Raw genomic sequence first — 20189 nt, forward strand, 5'->3', positions numbered from 1 at the left:
GTTGTTCGCTTGCAACTCCGCAATCATGCTATAAGATAAGATAACTATTTTTAAGGTAAAAATACTATTTATTTTTTTGTCTTTCAGACATGTAAGCTTATTTTATATATATATATATATATATTTAAAACGTCCTTAGTATTATAAACTTTATTTAAAAATAAAAGTCAATTATTTGTCGGCTTAGAAGCTCACAAGCCTGCAAACGACCTTATAAGTTACTGCAGATTTAATAAGTTTTAAATTCTTTTAAACGGAAATTGTTTTATTCCGAAGGAAAATTAAGAATATATAAGAATATGTTTATAATAAGAGTGTCATAATTATTGTAATGTAATACAAAAAAAGTGAAAAAAATTTACCAAAAAATATTTATTAAATTTATAAAACATATATACAAGTTACTTAGGGATGAAATTGTAATTTAAGAAAAAAAGTTAGACTTCTTTATATTTCTCTCTCTTTTATTTTTGAACTTATATTTGATTGGCTGTTCAGAGACTAGTCCTAAACTCAATCCAAAAACCACCTTGAATTCTGGTCTTAACCACATAGAAGTAAATCCAAATTCTAGCTGAGCTTGATTTGAGTCTAAGTCTAAGTCGGACCCCAGTCCACCGCCGCCGCTTCTCTCCTCTTAAACCTAGAAACCCCCCCCCCCCCCCCCCCCCCCCCCCCCCCCCCCCCCCCCTCTCTCTCTCTCTCTCCCCGCCTCCTCTTGTTGAGGAGAAGCTTGTGAAGAAAGGAAACAATGGGGAAGAAGGCGAAGGGATCGCGGAAAGGGAAGAAGGCGTGGCGAGCCAACATAAGCACGGAGGATATCGACGAGTACTTCGAGAAAACCACCAAAGACGCCCTCTCCGGCGCCGCCGCGCTCCCTTCCCTCGAAAGCGACTCCCTCTTCTATGTCGACAAGTCCAAAGGTACCTCCTCTCCTTTTTGGCTGTTAGACGTTTGCTCTCATGTGGTATCGCAATGTCTTTGCTGGGTAATACTAAGTAGATGCTCAAAGATTTTCTGAAAAATTGTCTTCTTTATTGTACTTTAAGGTAATGATTGTGTAGAACCTATAAGATAACTTACAACCCGTCCTCCTTGCGTAGACCCCGGCATAAATTATTCCATATGCAAACAGTTTGCCAACTCCGCTAGACCCTAAGGGGTCGAAAGAGCCCATGCCTTCCAAGTTCCAACTCATTCGGGATGCTGGTTTAGATGAACAAGTGTAGAACCCCTAAGATGTTCATATTGCAGCTCCAGTGATGAAGTAGATAAAATAATAATCTCTCTTCTTTCTCAGTAAAGCTCCTAAGATTTTATTGGAAATGATCTCTCTATAAGGTTTTCTAAAGGGATTCCAAGAGGTAAGGAACACAATAGCTTCTGAAAGATCTTACTAGAAAAAGGTTCCCATTTCACTTATAATTTGATTATGCTGGATAGTTTATTTTTGAGAAGAAAGCTAAATTATTAATTCGATGGAAAATTCTCAAACTTGTTGAATGGCCTGTTGAAGTAATTTTGACAATGATCAGGGTTTCTACAAGTTACATCGACAAAACCTGAATTTTTGGTTTCCATAATCATCTGTTAAGCAAGATCAAGTCATTAGTGCTTGTTGAACACTTGAACTGATCATTTCCATGAAGTAATTGCAGACCCATCTTCAAAAGAGGACTATTTTTTTTTAAGCAAGAGCAACCCTTTTTTTTGGTTATTTTATTGCCCTTGAGCTAGTTTCTATGCCATTGATGGCATTCTTTGCATGGCTGATCCTGTAGAGCTGCCTATGTAATTTAATGAACATAGTTGGAATATATGCAACTCCCTTTGCATATGTAAGCTGTTGAGATTCTGTCAGGGGAGCTGGGGAAATGAAGGGATTGCATTCTCGTGTACAGCTATGTATGTAGGATCAGAATCATTTAATGACAATTTCTAATTTCTCCTCAATGTGCTTGAATTTCCATATCGGGCTATTTTAAATATTGCCACGGAGATTACCTGGCATAATAATTTCAATATTAAAGAAAAGTGACTGTCCCAGTTGAAGACCTCTGAAGACAGAGAGGAACAGAAAGAATAAATTGACTAGCAGAGAAAGTTCTGATAGACCTTAGAGTTTTTATTTAGATCACTGAAGAGAGAGCTTGATGATGTAAGAAAGATCCATATGATCAACCCAAAGTAGTTGAGTCCCAAGGATTTGCCATTTGAAGTTTTCTTTTATATACTTGCAATTGGGCATGTTGCTGACTTATTTGATAATTGCCAGATATTCCTATCAAGCGGAAGATTGAAAAGAAAAGGGAAAAAGTTCTCCATTATGAGAGCATACTCCAGAGAAATCCTTTTGTGCAAGTAGTTCCATCTTCAGTGTCGAAAAAGTCGAAGGAGAAGAAGAGAACAGAAGTTTTGAACGAGAATTCCAAAAGCAATGATGTATCCAAGGTATTTGCTGTGCAGTCAAACATATATTTCAGTTCCAAAGCTAGAAGTATCTAGTAACTTTATTACATGGTTGAAATGCTCTCAGGTAGATGATCCAGATTCAATGCATCTTGATTTATGGGATGAAAAAGGTTTTTCCATGTCCTAGCTCTTCTTCACATTTTCTTTAATAGAACACCTGGTTTTGAATGTCCATTTTGTCTTCATAGACCTTGCAGGCGAAGCAAATGCTAAAGCTAGAAAGGTAATGAATATAATCTTGCATTTTGTTAGTTTTAAATTCTTGTATGTACATTTTTTAGTTGTAATTTAATGTTGTATATAGTCCATGAATACTGTAACCACCGCAAATTACAGAAATCTCATCATGCCCCTTCTATCTCTATGACCTATTATATCATATTAGTTACCTTGTTCTTTTGATTGATGCCATAAAAAAAGATGTGAAAGTGAAAGGAGGTAAATAAGGGATAAAAGAAGCAGAATATCATTTTATTCATCAAGAGAACTAATACAATCTGAAAATGAACATAAGCTTTCCTCTCTTTTTTTTTTCTTTTCCAAAGAAATAACCTAATATATCAGCCTTTGAGATCAAACTAGATTTCAACGTAGATGAAGAAAGCTATCTAGGGTTTTAAGATCAATTTTAGGCTTTGGATGACTCTTTTGTAGCAGAATAATTCTCATATATGCAGCAGAGGAGCAACATATTTTATGGTATAGTTGGAGGCAAAAATATACAAATGGGAGTGAAAATTAACAAGAAAAACGAAAGACCACAACCCTAAGGCTCAAAGAAGGTAGAGCAGTAAGAAATTGAAGAATTGGGAGAGAAGATCCATACAGTCCGGAGATGCAGAAGGACGTCTTCCCTATCTCTGCATAAGAAAGTAAGAAACCAGTCCCAATCAATTTTAGGATGCTAGTTTTATAAACATAGATGATTAGAAGACCTATTTTGGAAATTGGAATATGACTTTTAGGCTCCCTTCTTCAAGGTTTTTGTGGATATGATTTTCTGCATAAATCTTCAGCAGTAAGAATTTCTTCAGAAATGCCATATCTAGTTTAGACTAGAGTTCTATTACTTTTAGGATTGATGCGCAAGTAAATTAGGACTCTCTTACCTTGTATTTTAAATTTTAATTCTTTAGGTGTCTAATAGGGGATGCAATAAGTGGTAGCTTTAGATAAAGAGAAGGAAAGGTGGTTAGGTAGTCTAATATGCTTAGGAATCCTTTACTATCTAACCTCCAATTTCCAAGTCCAAAATCTTATCTATCTTAGAGTTTGACTCTATGCCTCACATCATAGTTTAATGTTGTGATAACCAAGGTTCTAATGGTTATAAAATGCAGAGAAAATACTAAAAATTCATAAAAAATTGCAGGTACCCACCCCCCTCTCTCTGGCACCCTCGTTATCTCTCTTTGTGCTATTGTGGCAGCAAGAAGATGAGGCGACAAGGCTGCTGCAGCAGTGAGGAGAAAGGGAGGGAGAGGGAGAGAAAAATAGAAGGTAAAAAAATGTGAAAAAAAATCCTAACCAAAGAAAAGAGAGAAAAAAAACATCTAGCTGGAGGTTGATATTGTCAGAAAAATACTCCTCATTGCTGTTGTCATCATTGCCGGATCAGATGGAAGGGCTGCATTGTTGAGAGAGAGAGAGAGAGTTATCAATACGGGTTGGATATGAAAACTTAATAGTTAAAACTAGCTTGTTTTGGCCAAAATGCTGAAACGGGTCTGAAACAACCTTTTTTCTGTTCGATAATTGCAATCCCAAGCCAATCCTGATCCATTTCAGCCAATCTGGATCGAGATCATCCGAAATTTCAATCCACAGTTATAATCCTATTCTATTGTCCATGTCCTCCTATCTATTTGATGCATTGGTGCCAAGTTTAAATAGTAGGTCATATTGTTTGCAAATATGTAAAATAACATTTATGCTAAGTCAGCTCTTTTATCCATTTACGAAGGTGGATAAGAAATAATGCTGAGACCAATATAGAAATAGAGAAGGCTGTTAAGAGAATGGAGATAGTTGAATGCCTGCTCCTGAAGAAGCAAAAAGGAAATGAATCAGCAGATAAAATTAAATCTAAATAAGAGTGGAAAATTGTTGGAGAGATTGGTCACAGATAGCCATCCCATTTTCTTCTTGTGGACCAAGACTGAGTAAGCTCTTGGTTTGCCTCCTGCATTATTGTCGAGGCAGGAATGCAAGAAACTGTTACCTCTTCCCAATTTTGGTATTGTTTTGATTGATATTACTCTGGTTATAATCTTGATTATCAACTTTTTCCTTTTGGATTATTTTATTTATAATGTCTGGCGCAATTTTTTCAGTATTTAATGCTGTTCATTTCTTAACAGAGGTCTACTACTTCCCTTATTCCTGCTGTCGAAGTGGAGCCTCCAGGTTGTTCATTCAATCCTCCGTTTGAAGCTCATCAAGTAGGTTATTGCTATCCTCAAAGTTTTTGTTGTCCTCTGTCATTTGTACAAATCATGCTTCTTATTGACCTTAGATTGATTAGTTGTTTAATTAGTCTTTACTATTATCTATATTCTCACTTTTTCACTTTTTAATAAGTGGAACATCAGCATCTTGTATATAATGTTTGATTTGCATTCAGGATTCACTTGCTCGAGCTGTTGCCGATGAGATGCAAAAAATCTATAAGAAAGAATTGGGACCTCAACCAGTGCCACTCACAGTTCCTGGTGAGATAGTGGCTGAAGAAGATGTAAGTATTACTTTACTTTTTGAAGATTGTAAATTTGTAATAGATAGACAAACTTTAATGTTAGATCTCTTCAAATGAAGCTAAACCAAACCCAAAGTTGGTCATTTTAAGTTCTTCTGCTTGACAATATGGATGTTTTATAGGCAAAATTTTTCATGTGGCTATCCTTAGATTTGTTTTAATTTGTCTATGTAGGATAGGTTTAAGCTAATGCTTCTTTTTTTCAGTACTGTTTTGTTTGGTATGTTGTTTGAATAAATCTTTTACATAAATGCTGAAATGAATGATCTCTAATAAGAATATATCTAGGTTGTTCAAGACTTAGTCTATGTTAAGACTTATGGCATCGATAGAAGTCAAAAAGTATTTCCAAAATATCTGCATGAAAATGAAATAGAAAGATATACCAAAATATGGATCTAAAGGAATAAGAAACTAGTATTCCAGAACCTTCCACTAACCTGAGTTCATTAATTCCTGTTTAAATTTACCTGGTTGACATATTTTCTTTAGCATTAGAAAGATTATTAAGCAACTCATTGACTTATATTTTTGTGTCTTGCAGAAGTATTTTCTAGATGCAGACGGTGAAAATGAAAATGATACAGAAGAAGACCCAGAGCATGCAAGCGATGACTTAGCGGCACCACTGTCAGTTTCTGTTTTTTTTTTAACTTTTTATTTGCTGGCACTATTGATATTTTCATTTCTTGTCTCTAAAAGTCTAAAGGGAAAGTGCAATATATGGTACATGTTAGCCCATGCTTCTTCGCAGTTGACTTGACGCAAATACTTGCAATGAGGGATAAGTGAAAAGGATCCATGTACCTGATCTCAGATAGATACAGGCCTTAGAGCTATAAACTTGGCTGTTTTATATGCACTTAACAAGCTTGGGCTGCAATTTCCCAAATAAGTATGCCCTTTCCACGAGGGCCAAACTGAACTCAGTCTTGTGCAGTTTTTTTTCTAAATCATGTGGCCTATACTTCTAACTTACGAAGTTCTAACACCTGAATGAGCAATCATTGTAAGCTAATTTGAGCTGAAGTTATCTCAAACATGGCTCATTAATAACAATCCAACATTCAAGCTTGACCTAGATGTGTTTAGGAAATATGCAAGCTTGTGCCCTGTTATTTTATTGAGCTTGAGTGGCTCAGTCCATTCGACACCCTTAGCAGAGATGACTTGAGGTGTGATTTTGGGTCAGCACAGCCCTATGCTTGTAGGGAGTGCAAAACATTTTTCAGGACATCCTTCAACTTTAGTTAATCCCCAGGATGATACTTTCCAAGGTTTGTTTTTCTTGTTGTCATATAGAAGGAGACCTCTTTTACTCATTTTAAGCAACAAGCTTGAAGGTTAACCAAGTGCCTATTTCCGATGATTGTATGTCCATATAAACATTGATGCGTCTTTATTTCTTGTACGCACTTTTCAAGGAGAGGTGATCTATTCTAGGTTCATTGGCAAGACATCCAAAGCACATCCAAATATCCAATTGTTTGCTAGAGCACATCCAACTATTTTAAGGATGGGCATCTCTTTCTCCATTCTACTTGTGATGATATTACGATGCGACCCCTTACAAATTTTGCAATCATTGGTAACTACATCTTAACAAAAAATAATGCATCTTTAGTGCCTACTTAGAGGTTGGTCATTTTGTAACAGCAAAGAATTAAATGAGATGGTCAGATGTTCCAATTTATGAACTTTTTCTTCCTAGGAAACCAGGGAAAGTACAACTTTCGAAGCATTTAGTTGCTTTGTTATATATTCTTAAAACTTGACTATCTTCTTCTTATTATTATTAAAATTAGTTTTAAATACATTTTACCCCACTGTTAAATTAAAATGCTCTCCTATATTTTGATTTGTCTCACTTAGTACCCTTGTGTGAACTAGGAAATATCCACACAGATGTTAGCGGAATGACTATAATGCCCTTATGGGTATATGGGGTTCATAAAAAATTAGAGTTGATAGTTAAGATGCGAAAAGACTAATATTGTTGACTCGTTAGTCGATATACTAGTAAAAATTTTGATAAGATTTTATTTTTGTTAAGGGGCATTTTTGGAAATTTTAATTTGGCAGATATTGCACCGGCTGTTTTTTTTTTTTTTACTTTTTTTTGGAACTATCCGATAATTTGGGTAAGAGAACTAATGGTTTTATATTGGTTAGAACTCAAACTCTAGAGGGCTAAGTGACCCAAATCAAAATAGTTGGGGTTATGATTTTAACCACAAAGGGGTAATAAAATGTAGTTGTCTCTAAAAATTATTATCATTATTTTCTTTTTTGGTTATTTGAAATTCGTTTGGTAATTTAACAAAGTTATCTGTTGAAGTATCTTGCTAGCTTGTTTATTTAGTGTGATGAAGTAGAGCATTCTTGGATCTTCTGTTTGATTGAGCTTTAAACATGAATTCACTTCATGTTCGAACATCTCATACTTATTGGAGGATCCTGTGCTTTCACATATTAGTTGCTCAAATGTAGTTGACCAATGGAACCAAGGTTAGATTAACTCCAAAGTTGAGATCATGTATTCTTTTTCTAAGGTTAGCTTGATACTCTGTCTAGAACACTACTTTTCCCTTTTCCGACTGCCATGTGCTCCTGATATGGAAATGCCAACAGTCAAAAGTGATCTCTTGGATTAAGCTAATCATCATGTTCTCCCTGTAGTGCATGTGCTAGATGCTTGTAAGTGTTGGCCTATGGTGATTATAAGTGGAATGTCCTAACTCTTTCTGATGCAGGAAATCCAAAACAAAGAGAGTCACACGAGTTAAATTAAACCGGAGAGCCAGGCATAAGGAGCAGCTGAAAACACAAGCAGAAGCAAAAAAGCTGGAGAATCTCTCAAAAGAAATTGACAGGTTTCTCTCTGTTGTATCCTCATGATCATTGCAGTCCTATGGTGACTTATTTACTGGGTGTCGCCTAATAATTTTGTTGCACTAACTGTTTGCAGTTTGCCGGATATAATGGAAGAAATTGCTAAAGAGGATGAAGAAAAGCAAAGACGACATTGTAGACGTGTTATAGCTAGGCAAGAGAGGCTCAAATCTGCTCCACCTCGTTTGGGAAAACACAAGTATGTCCCATAGCTCATTTTTATGCATATGCTGTTGATAGACTTTACATCTACATCTTTCAGTTTCATAAGGTCTGTATGTTTGTGCTTTTGGTGGACGTTAAGCGACCTAGACTATAGAATTTATGTTAAAAGTGTGCATCAGAATCTTTTCCAAAGTTTTGAAGTGAAGTTTGTAATAAACCCTATAGTCCTGCTATATATATGCTTATATGTATAGTACCCTGCTTCTGATAGTGTGCTGAAACAATAGTCAAGACAATGTTCAATATTGTGAATCAGTTACTGCAACTTGTCCTGCATATATAGCTGCTGGATTAGGAAGTATGAACTTTTGAGTTCAAAAGTTCACCTTGTGATGAGAAATGGATACGGTGAAGGCTGCGTCATGCTAAAGAGTGAGATTTTATTTTATCATCATTTAATGATATAGTTATTGATCATGAGCTAGTTTTAAAACACTTGGGCCCGTTTAGTTGTGTGTAATAAGGAAAAACTGGAATTAGAATAAGATGAGGCTTATTGCTCTTTTCTTAGTTTAGTGCAAATAGAGATTTGTTATTTCTTCTTTTTTGTGGAGAAAGATAGGAAATGGATTTAAAATTAGATATAAATTGTAATCTTATTTTACAACTATTATAATATATTTTTATGATTATTTTTGCAATTCTTGGCCAAAAAATAATTTAACTTAATTCATCATAATTTATACAATAGAAATAGCATTACAAATGGACATGTCATATTAAAACATTTTCCACTACAAACATATTCTATAAGTGGTGAGTTTAGTGCTGAAGAGGGCAATTTGGTCATTTGTGTTTTTGAATAAGTCGGTGAGTTATTCTAAAAAGTTCATCCAAACCAAAACTTGGAATAAAGATATCTAGAATAAGGGAGTTTATTCTGTTTTCCTATTCCAAAACCTTTTCCGGCGTTTGGCATCAGTTTTATAAAATAAGGGGTTTTATTCTGGAATAACACACTTAGACTATCTAACCAAACAGGGCCTTGAGGTTTCGCTCACTACTTCTGCTTCATAAAAAGAATTTTTCCCACCTTTTCACCAAAAGGTAGGCATAGACACATGTGAGTTTCCTCAAAAAGAAACTATAGTTATCAATGAGCTATAATATAAGGTGGAAACAACTAGTGTAGATTATGCTGGTGGGACAATACAAAGTGCAAGAAATTCTCAAATGTGGAGTGATGCACTTGGTAGTCATTTGTTTTGTTGATTGTTCCTTGGTGAGTGCTTTCTTGATGATCATATAATTAGGCACTTTATATAACAGGTTCGAACCAGCTCCTGTTCAAGTTCTCTTGACAGAAGAAATATCAGGGTCACTTCGAAAGCTGAAGGTGGGTAGTTCAATTTTGATTGCAGTTGTCCCTGGATATATGTAGGAACTAACACTCTTATTGCTCTGGTCAAGGGTTGCTGCACTCTAGCAAGGGACCGTTTTAAAAGCTTTGAGAAACGGGGCTTACTTGTGCCAAGAGCCAAAAATAGCAGGTTTATTTTATCATTGCTTGTGTATTTCTGCTCTTCTCAATATTATCTAATTGTCTTGCTGCATAAATTTCATACTCTGGTTCTGCTATGATGAAACCCTGAGCATCACAATGCATACCCGGCACCATTATACCTTTTAATCTAGTAGAGCAGCTTGATGATTTAATATCCTTAAATACTTCTTACATTTCTTCAAGTATGTATAAAGTATAAACAAAACATAAAACTTTTTTTCTGGCTCCCAACTGTAGACCAAAATAATCAATGCATAGGTAGCAAAATTGAAACTTTCTTTTACGGGCATTGATTTTGTAGTACATTATGGAAGGCAATGGTTCATTACAGTTCATTTTCCGCTTGTATATTTAGGTCGCAAAGAGTTGCAATTCCCTTGTGAACACTAAAAACAGATTCTAGACGGGCATTTAGACCATGATAAGATATTCTTCTCAATCTCATTCTACCAAGTTGAGATGGTGGCATATTCCTTATAAAATATAGAACCACAATTTAGATTTTCTTTACTTCTTTTCTGAGAGAAGTGGGCAGAGCCCAGTTATACATTACCAATTGTTAATAAAAGGTCCACAAGGAGGAAAGCTTACAAAGAGACTAGGGAAGAGAAAGAGTCAAAAGGAAGTCCAGGATTTACAAGGAAAAGAGTTTCTCCAAACCCTCAGAACCATGATTTAGATTGCTTCTTTTATAGTTCTTCGTACTTTTTATCTCACCAAGTGAATTATAGTCTCTATAAATTTAAATTAGCAATTTTTAACTTATATTCCAGAGGCTTCTCATCTAACATCATCATATATGAACAGGAGATAAACGTGCTGGCATGACTTCCTGCTACGGGTATTCACAATGCGAAGTACTAATTTTGAGTGAGCTTGTGTTATTCTTCTAAATGTAAGGGCGGAAGAATAGAACCATCTATTGAGGATGCTCTCTCACTGTGTCTCAAATTCAGGAAGAATATCCTTTTCTTTTCTCTATCTTTTTTCCTTTTGGATGCTGTTTCACTACATCCCTTGAGAAAGATGGTAGGGCTTACTGTACAACCTTTTATTATATTATGTATTAATTGTATTTCATGTTTCTCTTTTTTCCCTTTCTCTTTGAGTGCGAAAATATTGGATGTCCATAGTTTACTGTTAAATGGGATTGGGATATTTCCTTCTTCTGTAGGTGGCTAAAAACGAATCATTATTTTAAGAAGTGGGCTTAATCCACTCATAAATATTGAGAAATTAAATACAGAATAAAGGCCTAGTTAATTACAAAGAGGCGGAGAAGGATTGAAAACTAGTAGAGAAGCTCGAGGGGAAGCAGGAGTTTCACTGGCCCCAAAGTCTAGAGATATTCAAATGTGAGAATGGAGTGAGCCTGGGATTGAAAATTCTAGAGCTCCTCTTCTTCCACAACAACCAACAAAATAAATCAAGAAGGAAATCTAAGGTCTTTCGCTAATCCAACCCACAGCATCACATAGGAGGGCTACCCTCCTCTCCTCTTGCAACGAATGGACCAGGAAGCGAGAAGCCTACTCGACCACAGTTTCAACTCGGAGTCGTAGGAGGAGGAGCTGAGGAAGAAGCCAAGATAGGGCCGGCCCTCTACCTAACCACGAATGAACGCACGGACTGGGTGGCGAAACCGAGCAACGGAGACGACGACCTTCTCAGGGATGAGCGAGGAGTCCTCATAGGTAGGACACAATGGGGCCTGGGACTCCGACAAGGTCACAATGTCAAAGGGTCCCAAAGGAGGAGATTATGGAAGTGGACGACTGCTTGTGCGATTTTGTACACTTCACGGGAGAAACATCGTTTTGTACAACTTTATGAACAATTACAACAACAAATTAGATAATTTGAAAAGGATTTATGCGATAATGGTTAAGGTTGGAGAATGACTTTTTGGGTCGTTCCAGGTTTTCTCCTATTTATGCTTCTAAGGCAATGTTTTGAGGAAAAAGGGTAATCAACCAATTGTATTAAGAATAAGAGTATATAAGGAAGGGAAGAGAGCGGATAGAGAGTGGATATTAAAATGCGCAAAGAGCCCGGATGTGCTGCATGGCATATATAGCCATAGCAACAGTAGCAGATTCAGGACATTAATCATATTAGCAACACCCTTTAATTTTATGACAAAATCTTCATTGATAAAAGAAAATTTTCTGATCATTTGTATACTACATTCACAGCAATTCAAATGTCATGAAACTAGAATCATTTTAACCATCCTAATCTTCTCTGCAGTCCTTTTTCTCCACCTACTTGCCATCAAATATCTTCAGAATCAATATTATTTTCTATTACGTCGATGCATAATCCCACCGACTTTCCAGCGGACATCGCCTCTGCTAATTGTAGTCTAGCTTTCTCATGTCGACGCAGTAATAAAATGGTATTTAGCACAGCCCATCTTACCTGTGAATCTGCCTTCTTCTGGGTAAACCCCAAGCTCTTTAGTAATCCATCTAACTGTTCAAGATGTTAGGAAATAAACAAAGTTAAACACTAGTTCGTGAGGGGGAATACACTCTTAGTTTTCATCTAACCTTATCAATGTCAGCAAGTCCTCCTTCAGAATATCCATATAAGAGATACTCTGTAGCAACACCGGCAAGTGCTATGCATGAGAACCTGTTCAGCATCTGATAAGAAGTGCATCAGCTCTGGGCAAGGGAATTATGTGAAAGAGGCAATAAAGCACAAGTAGACTAGCAGTTGTCAGAGTCCATCTACCTTCAATAAATCTGTTAGTGAATTTTTCCTACTGTTGAGAGATTTAAAATATTATAGCTTGGTGCAGTGACCAAATATTCAAATAGATGATGTTATGAGTTTTCAAACTCTTGTTATTCCCTCGGATATTCTCCCAAATCATCTAAACTGAATGGCTTCGTAGACATCTGTTCATCGAAATGAACGACAGGAACCAAGAACTCACTTAGCAGGTATCATCCCTTTGTTCACAAATCATTGATTAGCACAGAGTTCCAACAAACAATTGGGAAAGGAAAGATTTTAACCAAAAAGTTGATTGTGATCTAAAGCACAACATTTTTTTTACCAAATATCATATCATTTGAGGTTCTACAGACTATGAATGGAGGTGCAAGATAGACTTGGTGACAGACGAGTTCTAAATTTTTTATTGTCTAGAAGCATTTATATATGTTGGAATTCAGTATGCATGCTTTTATATGTGATTGGAAAAGGTCCACACTTGCTATATATAGTTTCTTGACGAATTAAATGATTGAAAAGGTCCACACGAGCTCTCAATTTCAAAAACTCACCACCACCACTAATTCACGTCTATGTGCATGTCACCTATACAGACATAGTTGGCAGACCACCACCACTAATTCTCTTGGACTTGATGGTTAAAATTGAAAGAGGAAAAGGAAAAGAATTTCAAAACTACTTGACATTTATGCTTGAACTATCCAGAATATACTTTGATTTAGAAAGCATTTGACAGAGCTGCAATCTAGTTTCGGCATCCTTCGTAAATTTTGAACTTCCATTCCACATAGCAGGCATAACTTCCCCAACAGTTACAACTACGTATTCGATATTTCTACAGGAACTCAAAATAGTTACCATCAGATCCCTCAAACAGACTGACTTTTACGACTACCCTCATCAAATGATGGCAACCAGTTACTTCAGTTCATGATGGAAAATAAATGTTGAAGGAAGGTACAATACGTATCCAATCTATGCAGCTTTAATACATTGGATGCTTGAAGACCTGAACAAGAACTATAAATATCGAATCTATGAAGCATTAACATATGTAGATGCTGGAAGACCTAAACAAAAATCAAAGTTAAGAAAATGCATGTGCTTATCTTAAAAGTTTGACATAAAATTAGGCCAATCCTTAATGACTGTAAAACTTTTCATGTAGTGTGATCATAATAAAAGAATGTAAATTAGAGATATTAGCAGGGAAAATGAGATTTTTCGGTCACTTCAGAGCATAAGCAATAAAGTGATTGTAAAGCAAGGAATAAAAAATAAGTTAATCAAGATTTATAAATAGACATATTTAAGAATCATAACATGTGCAACTGATAAGAGTGAATTCAAGGAAAAGCAGTTCTAACCTTTGCAGATACTTTTCCAGTATTAATCTGCAAAGAAGAGGACATTATTACAGTGAGAGTCTAAATAAAATGTACATAAGAAGACGAGCTTTGTTTTTTCTAATATAATCTGCAATCAAGGTTCTCAAACACCACTTCTAGAAAAATTAAACACTACTGAATTGTTGATGTACAAGATTTTCAACTTCTCAGATTTTTTTCTTTTAGTCATTTGGTTCCTCTAATCATGTTAAGTTGATTCTTCTCTTAACCATCATGACCATGAGCACCAAAATTTCCCCAAACCGCTACTAAAAACTGAATCGCGAACCTAAGTCTTTCCTACTGGCAAATTCATTTGCTAACAATCATTCGTAATGGTGTCAGAACCCTTGACATTTGCCATCTCATTCAAATGATAATTAACGATGTCCTACCCTTTACTCATTGCCAAATCCTATAAACAGAGGTGTGATGTCAGAACCAAAGGAAAATTGACCGAATTTAGATTTCTTGGGTTCAATTCATATTGACTACAGCTCAATTGCTTTGCAATCAATTCATATTGCCTACAATTCAATTGCTTTTCAATCAACTTAAGGGGCCAAGTGCAGTTCAATTCATAGTTTTATTGGCCAATCAGACTAGTCTATTTACAACCAGGGCCAATTCAAAATGGAAAACCCTAAAAAGAGGAAACTAAGACCTAGTACAACTATTAACAAAGCCCTTATATAAAACTCTGAGATCATTTATTATTATAACCATACGCACCCCAGGGTAGAACCAAGTGTTTTTCTTGGGGAGCCAATACCAAAGGATAACCATGTAAGGAGACAACCCAACAGATAGAGTTTAGTTTTCTTGTATGGGTCCATTTCATAGTGATCTTACAAAAGTTCTATTCTATGCATTAAGCTATCTTATGCACCCCTCCTTTATCAAGCATGCACATGCAGAGTTCCTTAAGAGCACATAGTGTCCTGATTATGAAAATATTAGTTTGTCAAACAGATATACTGCTTTGAATCTAGAAAAGGAAAACAAAAACAAAAAAAGGATAAATAAGAAAAAAGAAACTTACTTCTTCAAGGAACTCAAAATCCACAAAAGCTGTGCCAGCTTGCACATTTAGCGATCCTTCCTTCATTAAGGTTTCCAAGCTTGTTAGCATGTATCCCTTCGGAAGTACTCCAAGCAAGTATGCTATCAAGAAATGACCAGCTTCATGCTGCCCAGTATCCATTACACATCAGTCCCTAAATAAGTATGTGAGAAGTGCCACACAACTGAACCAATGCAAAAACAAAAAACAAAAAACGTAGAAACCTTTTTCCTATCCAAAAGAAACTACTTACTAATAAGAAATCGGATACTTTGGACCATCTAGTAGACACAATTTAAAATTAAGACAAATAGGTACTTAAATGTCAGGAGATCAATTCTGTGGCAGCTTAGCTACAAGATTCATGATTTAACTCGAACAAACATTCAGTTTTTATCTGTTGAAATAAATTTATTTTCATCACTAGGAAAGAACTTCTGATTGACTTATCAGTCACTTCCCCACTAACGAATATTGAATTTAAATGATCAATGAAGTTAGGCTTCAAGATATGATCTGTTCTGGGTAAACAGTGTAACAGGCTCTGCCATAATAAATGTGCCTCTAAAAATCAGAAGGTATCTCCAACTATAAGTAAATTGGAAATCATTCCAAATGCTGAAGAATTTAAGAGTAGAAAGCTAAGAAAATGGTATCCATTGGTTAATACATACCACATAACATAACTAGGAAATTTAGACCCCTAAAAGAGGAACAGACTTATCAACATCGCCCTTCATCATTTGTTGGTCCAATTGCTTTCTACCATAATTTGTATGTTCCCTAATGCGATCCACAAAAAGATTTATAAGGAAATAGAACCAAGAGTCACTTATTTCCAAATCAAATTTCAGCTAAGAATGGTTGGTGCCCATAAGATATATTTATATAGGTAAGCCTCCAAGAGACTCTTGGGAAAACATATGTTACCCCATCGCTGTTGGGCCATATTTCATGTCGTCCCGCCTGGAACTCTAATGTGTTATACTTAACCTCACTTTACCTACAATTGAAAGAATTTTTTTCCCACCCAGAAATAACAGCAGAGCCATGTGGTAGTTCCCTTTTTCCTGCAAACTGAATAGATGGTGTTGTCATATTGTCATTTTTGCCCTTCTTCTCTACAAAGCAGTGGAATCGCTTACTTTACTGTTACTCTGGAAGTGCTTACTTTTATTCCCTAATGCAGTTCAACCATACACATCTGGCAGCAGCTCCCACTGCAGGTTTGCTCACCTAACCTGGGTTGCATCTCCATCTCCTACAGCAAGTTCCATGAATGTTAGGCTCCTCCACAGCCATGCTCAAGCTCAAGCTCTCTTATCCTACACCACTCCCTCTCCTCAAACACTCTCCATAATACATCCTTCATCTCCTTAAGCTCCCTGGAAATGATTTTGAACAACATCCATCCATCCTCTCATCAACCAAAACTAGTGCAGAACAAACATTTAATACATTGGTAAAAACAGCTTAATTCGCAGCCCTCTCACATGACTAGATGAATTGCGCCCAGATATCAAGTTTGTTAGAATGTAAATGATTGAAAGGTAACAACTTAAGCTTTTAGGCCTTGTTCGGAATGAGGAGTTTCTTAAACTAGGTTAGTGTTCCTTAACCTGATTTTATAACCAAACATCAGCTTCTTTCGAAAAGCAAAGTTAAAATTGAGCAGGAATGTGGCCTAACCTGGTTTTTCTCTGTTTGGAATGAGTTTAGGCCCAAAGTGAATTTACCATTTTACCCTTGATAAGACCAAACGGCGGGTTCTGTCATTTCATTACTAGAAACCTACATTTTGTACCAAAAAACTTACATTTGCATAACTACTAACTACCAACGGGCATTGTATACCTATAAGCAACCATTTAACATATATGTAGGCATTGCATACCCGTAGTTAGATAATGTGTATATAGAGCCATAGAGGTAAACATTGCACAAGGAAGATCATAAATTAGACACACTTTTCCAGAAAAGAAAAAATTGGAAGTGAAGGGTAATTTTAATTATATTATTCCGGTGTACTTCATCCATCCACTAGAAAAGGTATTAGTGTCAATTTACATAATATATCCTCAATTCTCACTTCTTATTCTAGTTTTAGCAACACTTTAATTTGAAATGCAAATCTTATCAAAGGTAATAATGACACTAATATCCATGATTCCAAACACTCAATTTAACTAAATCAGATTAGAGGTATGTACTCAAGGATTAGAAAAAATGACCACAACTAATTGGGTTTTTCCATAAACAGCAACCAAACACCAGCTTAGAGAAGGTTTACCACAAATCAAGTACATTCTTAGTATCTGCATATTAACATGAAAACATTATCAAATCATCCTAACTATTTACTGAAAATATTGTAGCAAAAAAAGTGGAGAATCACATGTTGGAATGAGTCTATGTGCTCAATTTATAGGGTAGCTAGTCTTTCACAATCACCCTTACAAAATAGGAAATCCACGCTTCCTACCATACAGAAGGTTATTTACAGATATTCAGAAAGTAAAATTCAGATCTATAATGGCTATCTGATCTACCTGAATAACTCTGTTGTGATACTTTTGACTGAAACTATGACCAATAGTATCAAGTACTAAATTCCTCACTCCTCCATTGAAAGAGACCTAGCAGATAATGATAGTTAGGTAGTAGCTTAAGAATATGATTAGTTTAAACTTTAAAGCTATCTAATGAAATTTCCATGGAAGCAAAAGAATTAGGAAAGTAAAAAGGGAGTACAATGTTTATACTGTAGCAATAAATTCTAGCAATCTTCATGCAATGAGAAAGAAAAATTAAATACAGAAAGTTCTTAGGTATTTACATAGCAAAACATGTTAGCAAAACTGCTGCTAAGATGGTACTACATACTAGTCAAATATCCAAAACAAGCAAACAAAGAGGGCAGAATAAGAGGGAAATATGATAGCCCATTACAAGAGCCCAAAATAAATAAATAATTAAATTACACCCTAAAATTAGGTTGCGTATAGATGTCAAAATAAAATTTCACCTTTAGAATTTGTACTTCTAAAATTCTGTTCAAGACCCAGTGCAATTCTTTTGATGGCCAGGCAAATACATTTCTGTTTTCTTGTAAGCAGTCTCAGTCAAAGTTCTAGATTTACTTTTCAACTGGAAGATCGATAGATGACAGAATAATGCTTGGAAATTTGGCTGAACTTCTACAATCCCAGAATGTATATCACTTTGTCTGTGCTATATTTAGCTGATACAATTATAGTTTCAGAGATATTACAAATCTAATAAAAGAAATTATTGCCATTTTAAAATCATCAAAATGACCTTCTGAATGCCTCATCTCTTATTATAAAGAACACTGACTCTCAAGGTAACACATCTGACAAGCAGTCAATGTGTCAGGGAACATGAGCATTACTAACTGGAGCTGAAAGTAGAATGCCATCCTTTTTATTCTTTCTTTTTACTGTGTGGATAGGTAGGGGGAGGATCGTGTTGTTTGGAGTGGTTTCAGATATACAGTATAAGCTATCCAGTCAGAATACTGGCAAGGTACTTGCACAAGTGCAGTCTACGCTAACAAGAGAAATTTTCATCTAAATTTTCGCTCTCAAAGAATTCATGCCAAATGTAGAAGTTAAGAGCTACAGAGAAAGAACACAAGACATGAGACATTATATGAAAACATCAATATAGCAATCTGGAAGAAAAATATATGATGTAAAACATATAGGGCAGTATAATTTAATTTATAAGACTTGTTGCCAAGAGTGGTTTCTCTTAAAAGATGACAGAGGGCACAAAGTGAGCCATATGAATAGCAAATCTAGTGGATCTTTCTACATTAAGCAAGAGCAACTCCATTAAAGTATCAACTCATGAGTAGTTTCATCAAAACATGAGGTAGAGCAATTACATGTTGCATAAAGAAATAAAGCTACATTGACAAAAAATAATTTGTCAACTTACCAAATCTAAGGACCATAGAAACAGTAGGACCAATGAAACATACAATATCTGTAGTTGAGAGAATCCAAATACAACCCATGCTGAAAGAGCTCCTAAAACTGCAGCAAATTGAAGATTTCTCTCAATTGAGCCCAAAGTTACATCCACAGGTGATAGAAATGAAGATGTATTGATTCCATTTAACTTCAGCTCATCCAAGCTGTAAAGTCTTTGCGGCACCTAAAGCACAAATTCTACCATTTACAAAAGAAACAAGCTAAAATGCAATCCATATAGTGAAAACACAAAAAGGTATACAATACAATGAAAACAACATTTTTAAAAGATAAAAAGACAAGAAAAGTACAACATAAATTGAACAAAAAGTTGAAAGTGGATCACTCTTCACAGTTTCAGACTTTCAGCAGCATTAATAAGAGGCAATATACAGCAGCATCAACAATACAACAAGAGACAAATAGACAAGCTATGGTCCACATTAATAAGAGGCTGAGGAAGTCATACATTTCAACTCTAATAACAAGAGCAGAAAAGCAGCCCTACCTCAGACAAACCTACAACCATCTCACATTTCAACTCTAATACCAAGAACAGAAGAGCAACCCTAACTCAGACAAGAGTAAAACCATCTCATCAACATTCTGAATGTCCTTACAAACCAACTCACCAAATAAAGAAGCTAATTCAGGTTTAACAATGGGACTACCTTAGTTAGGATTATATGATACTACACCAGCATCAATGCCCAGGAGAATTACTATAGCAAAACAACTTAGAAAGAAAAACAACCTGCCTTGCTGCTCCAAAGCACTGAATTGCCCCAAGTTTTTCTTGCAAATCCTTAACAAGAGAGAGCGCCGTCCTATCATTTCCCTTTCTCAGCTCCTCATCAACTTGTTCCAAGATCTGCAACCTCAAACGACCTGACTCAGGAGAACTGACAGCTGACTCTTGGGAATTTACAGCTCTAACAGTCAGCACTCTCAGCCTGTCAAGAGGCAGGCGACAGCCATAACAGACCAACAAACTCATCTCCCCCAATAATTTGATGAGTCTGAAGATAGCCAGAAGGCAATACGAAAAGAACTTTTCTTTTCTTTCATATTCTGCTTCTCCTGACAAGAGTTCAGAGACCAGGTAGGCCAACCACATATCCAGCTACCAAAAACATTTAATTTTGTG

General features: G+C 35.8%; 2 protein-coding genes across 3 annotated transcripts; one reads left to right on the top strand and one right to left on the bottom strand.

The window, feature by feature from the left end:
• Positions 1–694: 694 nt before the first annotated feature.
• LOC140761249 (ribosome biogenesis protein NOP53) lies at positions 695–10939 on the top strand. Its single transcript, XM_073098511.1, has 12 exons — positions 695–923; positions 2276–2451; positions 2537–2582; positions 2661–2695; positions 4833–4913; positions 5096–5206; positions 5772–5857; positions 7981–8100; positions 8196–8318; positions 9614–9680; positions 9755–9834; positions 10656–10939. Exons 1-12 carry the CDS (start codon positions 752–754, stop codon positions 10660–10662), a joined length of 1104 nt encoding a protein of 367 aa, XP_072954612.1. The 5' UTR covers positions 695–751; the 3' UTR covers positions 10663–10939.
• Positions 10940–11957: 1018 nt separating this feature from the next.
• LOC140760935 (uncharacterized) lies at positions 11958–20150 on the bottom strand. Of its 2 annotated transcripts, XM_073098043.1 has the most exons (7): positions 19797–20148; positions 19008–19226; positions 17594–17680; positions 15024–15170; positions 13961–13987; positions 12401–12496; positions 11958–12323 (listed from the first exon to the last, which is right to left on the bottom strand). In XM_073098043.1, the coding sequence occupies exons 1-7, from the start codon at positions 20037–20039 to the stop codon at positions 12123–12125; spliced, it is 1020 nt and encodes a 339-aa protein (XP_072954144.1). In that variant the 5' UTR covers positions 20040–20148; the 3' UTR covers positions 11958–12122. The 2 variants fall into 2 exon arrangements, with proteins under 2 accessions (XP_072954144.1, XP_072954145.1); XM_073098044.1 differs by lacking the exon at positions 17594–17680 and having other exon boundaries at positions 19797–20150.
• Between the last annotated feature and the right edge of the window lie 39 nt (positions 20151–20189).

The sequence above is a fragment of the Typha angustifolia genome, chromosome 6 (genome assembly GCF_048772165.1).
Source record: "Typha angustifolia cultivar Huaian chromosome 6, ASM4877216v1, whole genome shotgun sequence".
Classification (NCBI taxonomy): domain Eukaryota; kingdom Viridiplantae; phylum Streptophyta; class Magnoliopsida; order Poales; family Typhaceae; genus Typha; species Typha angustifolia.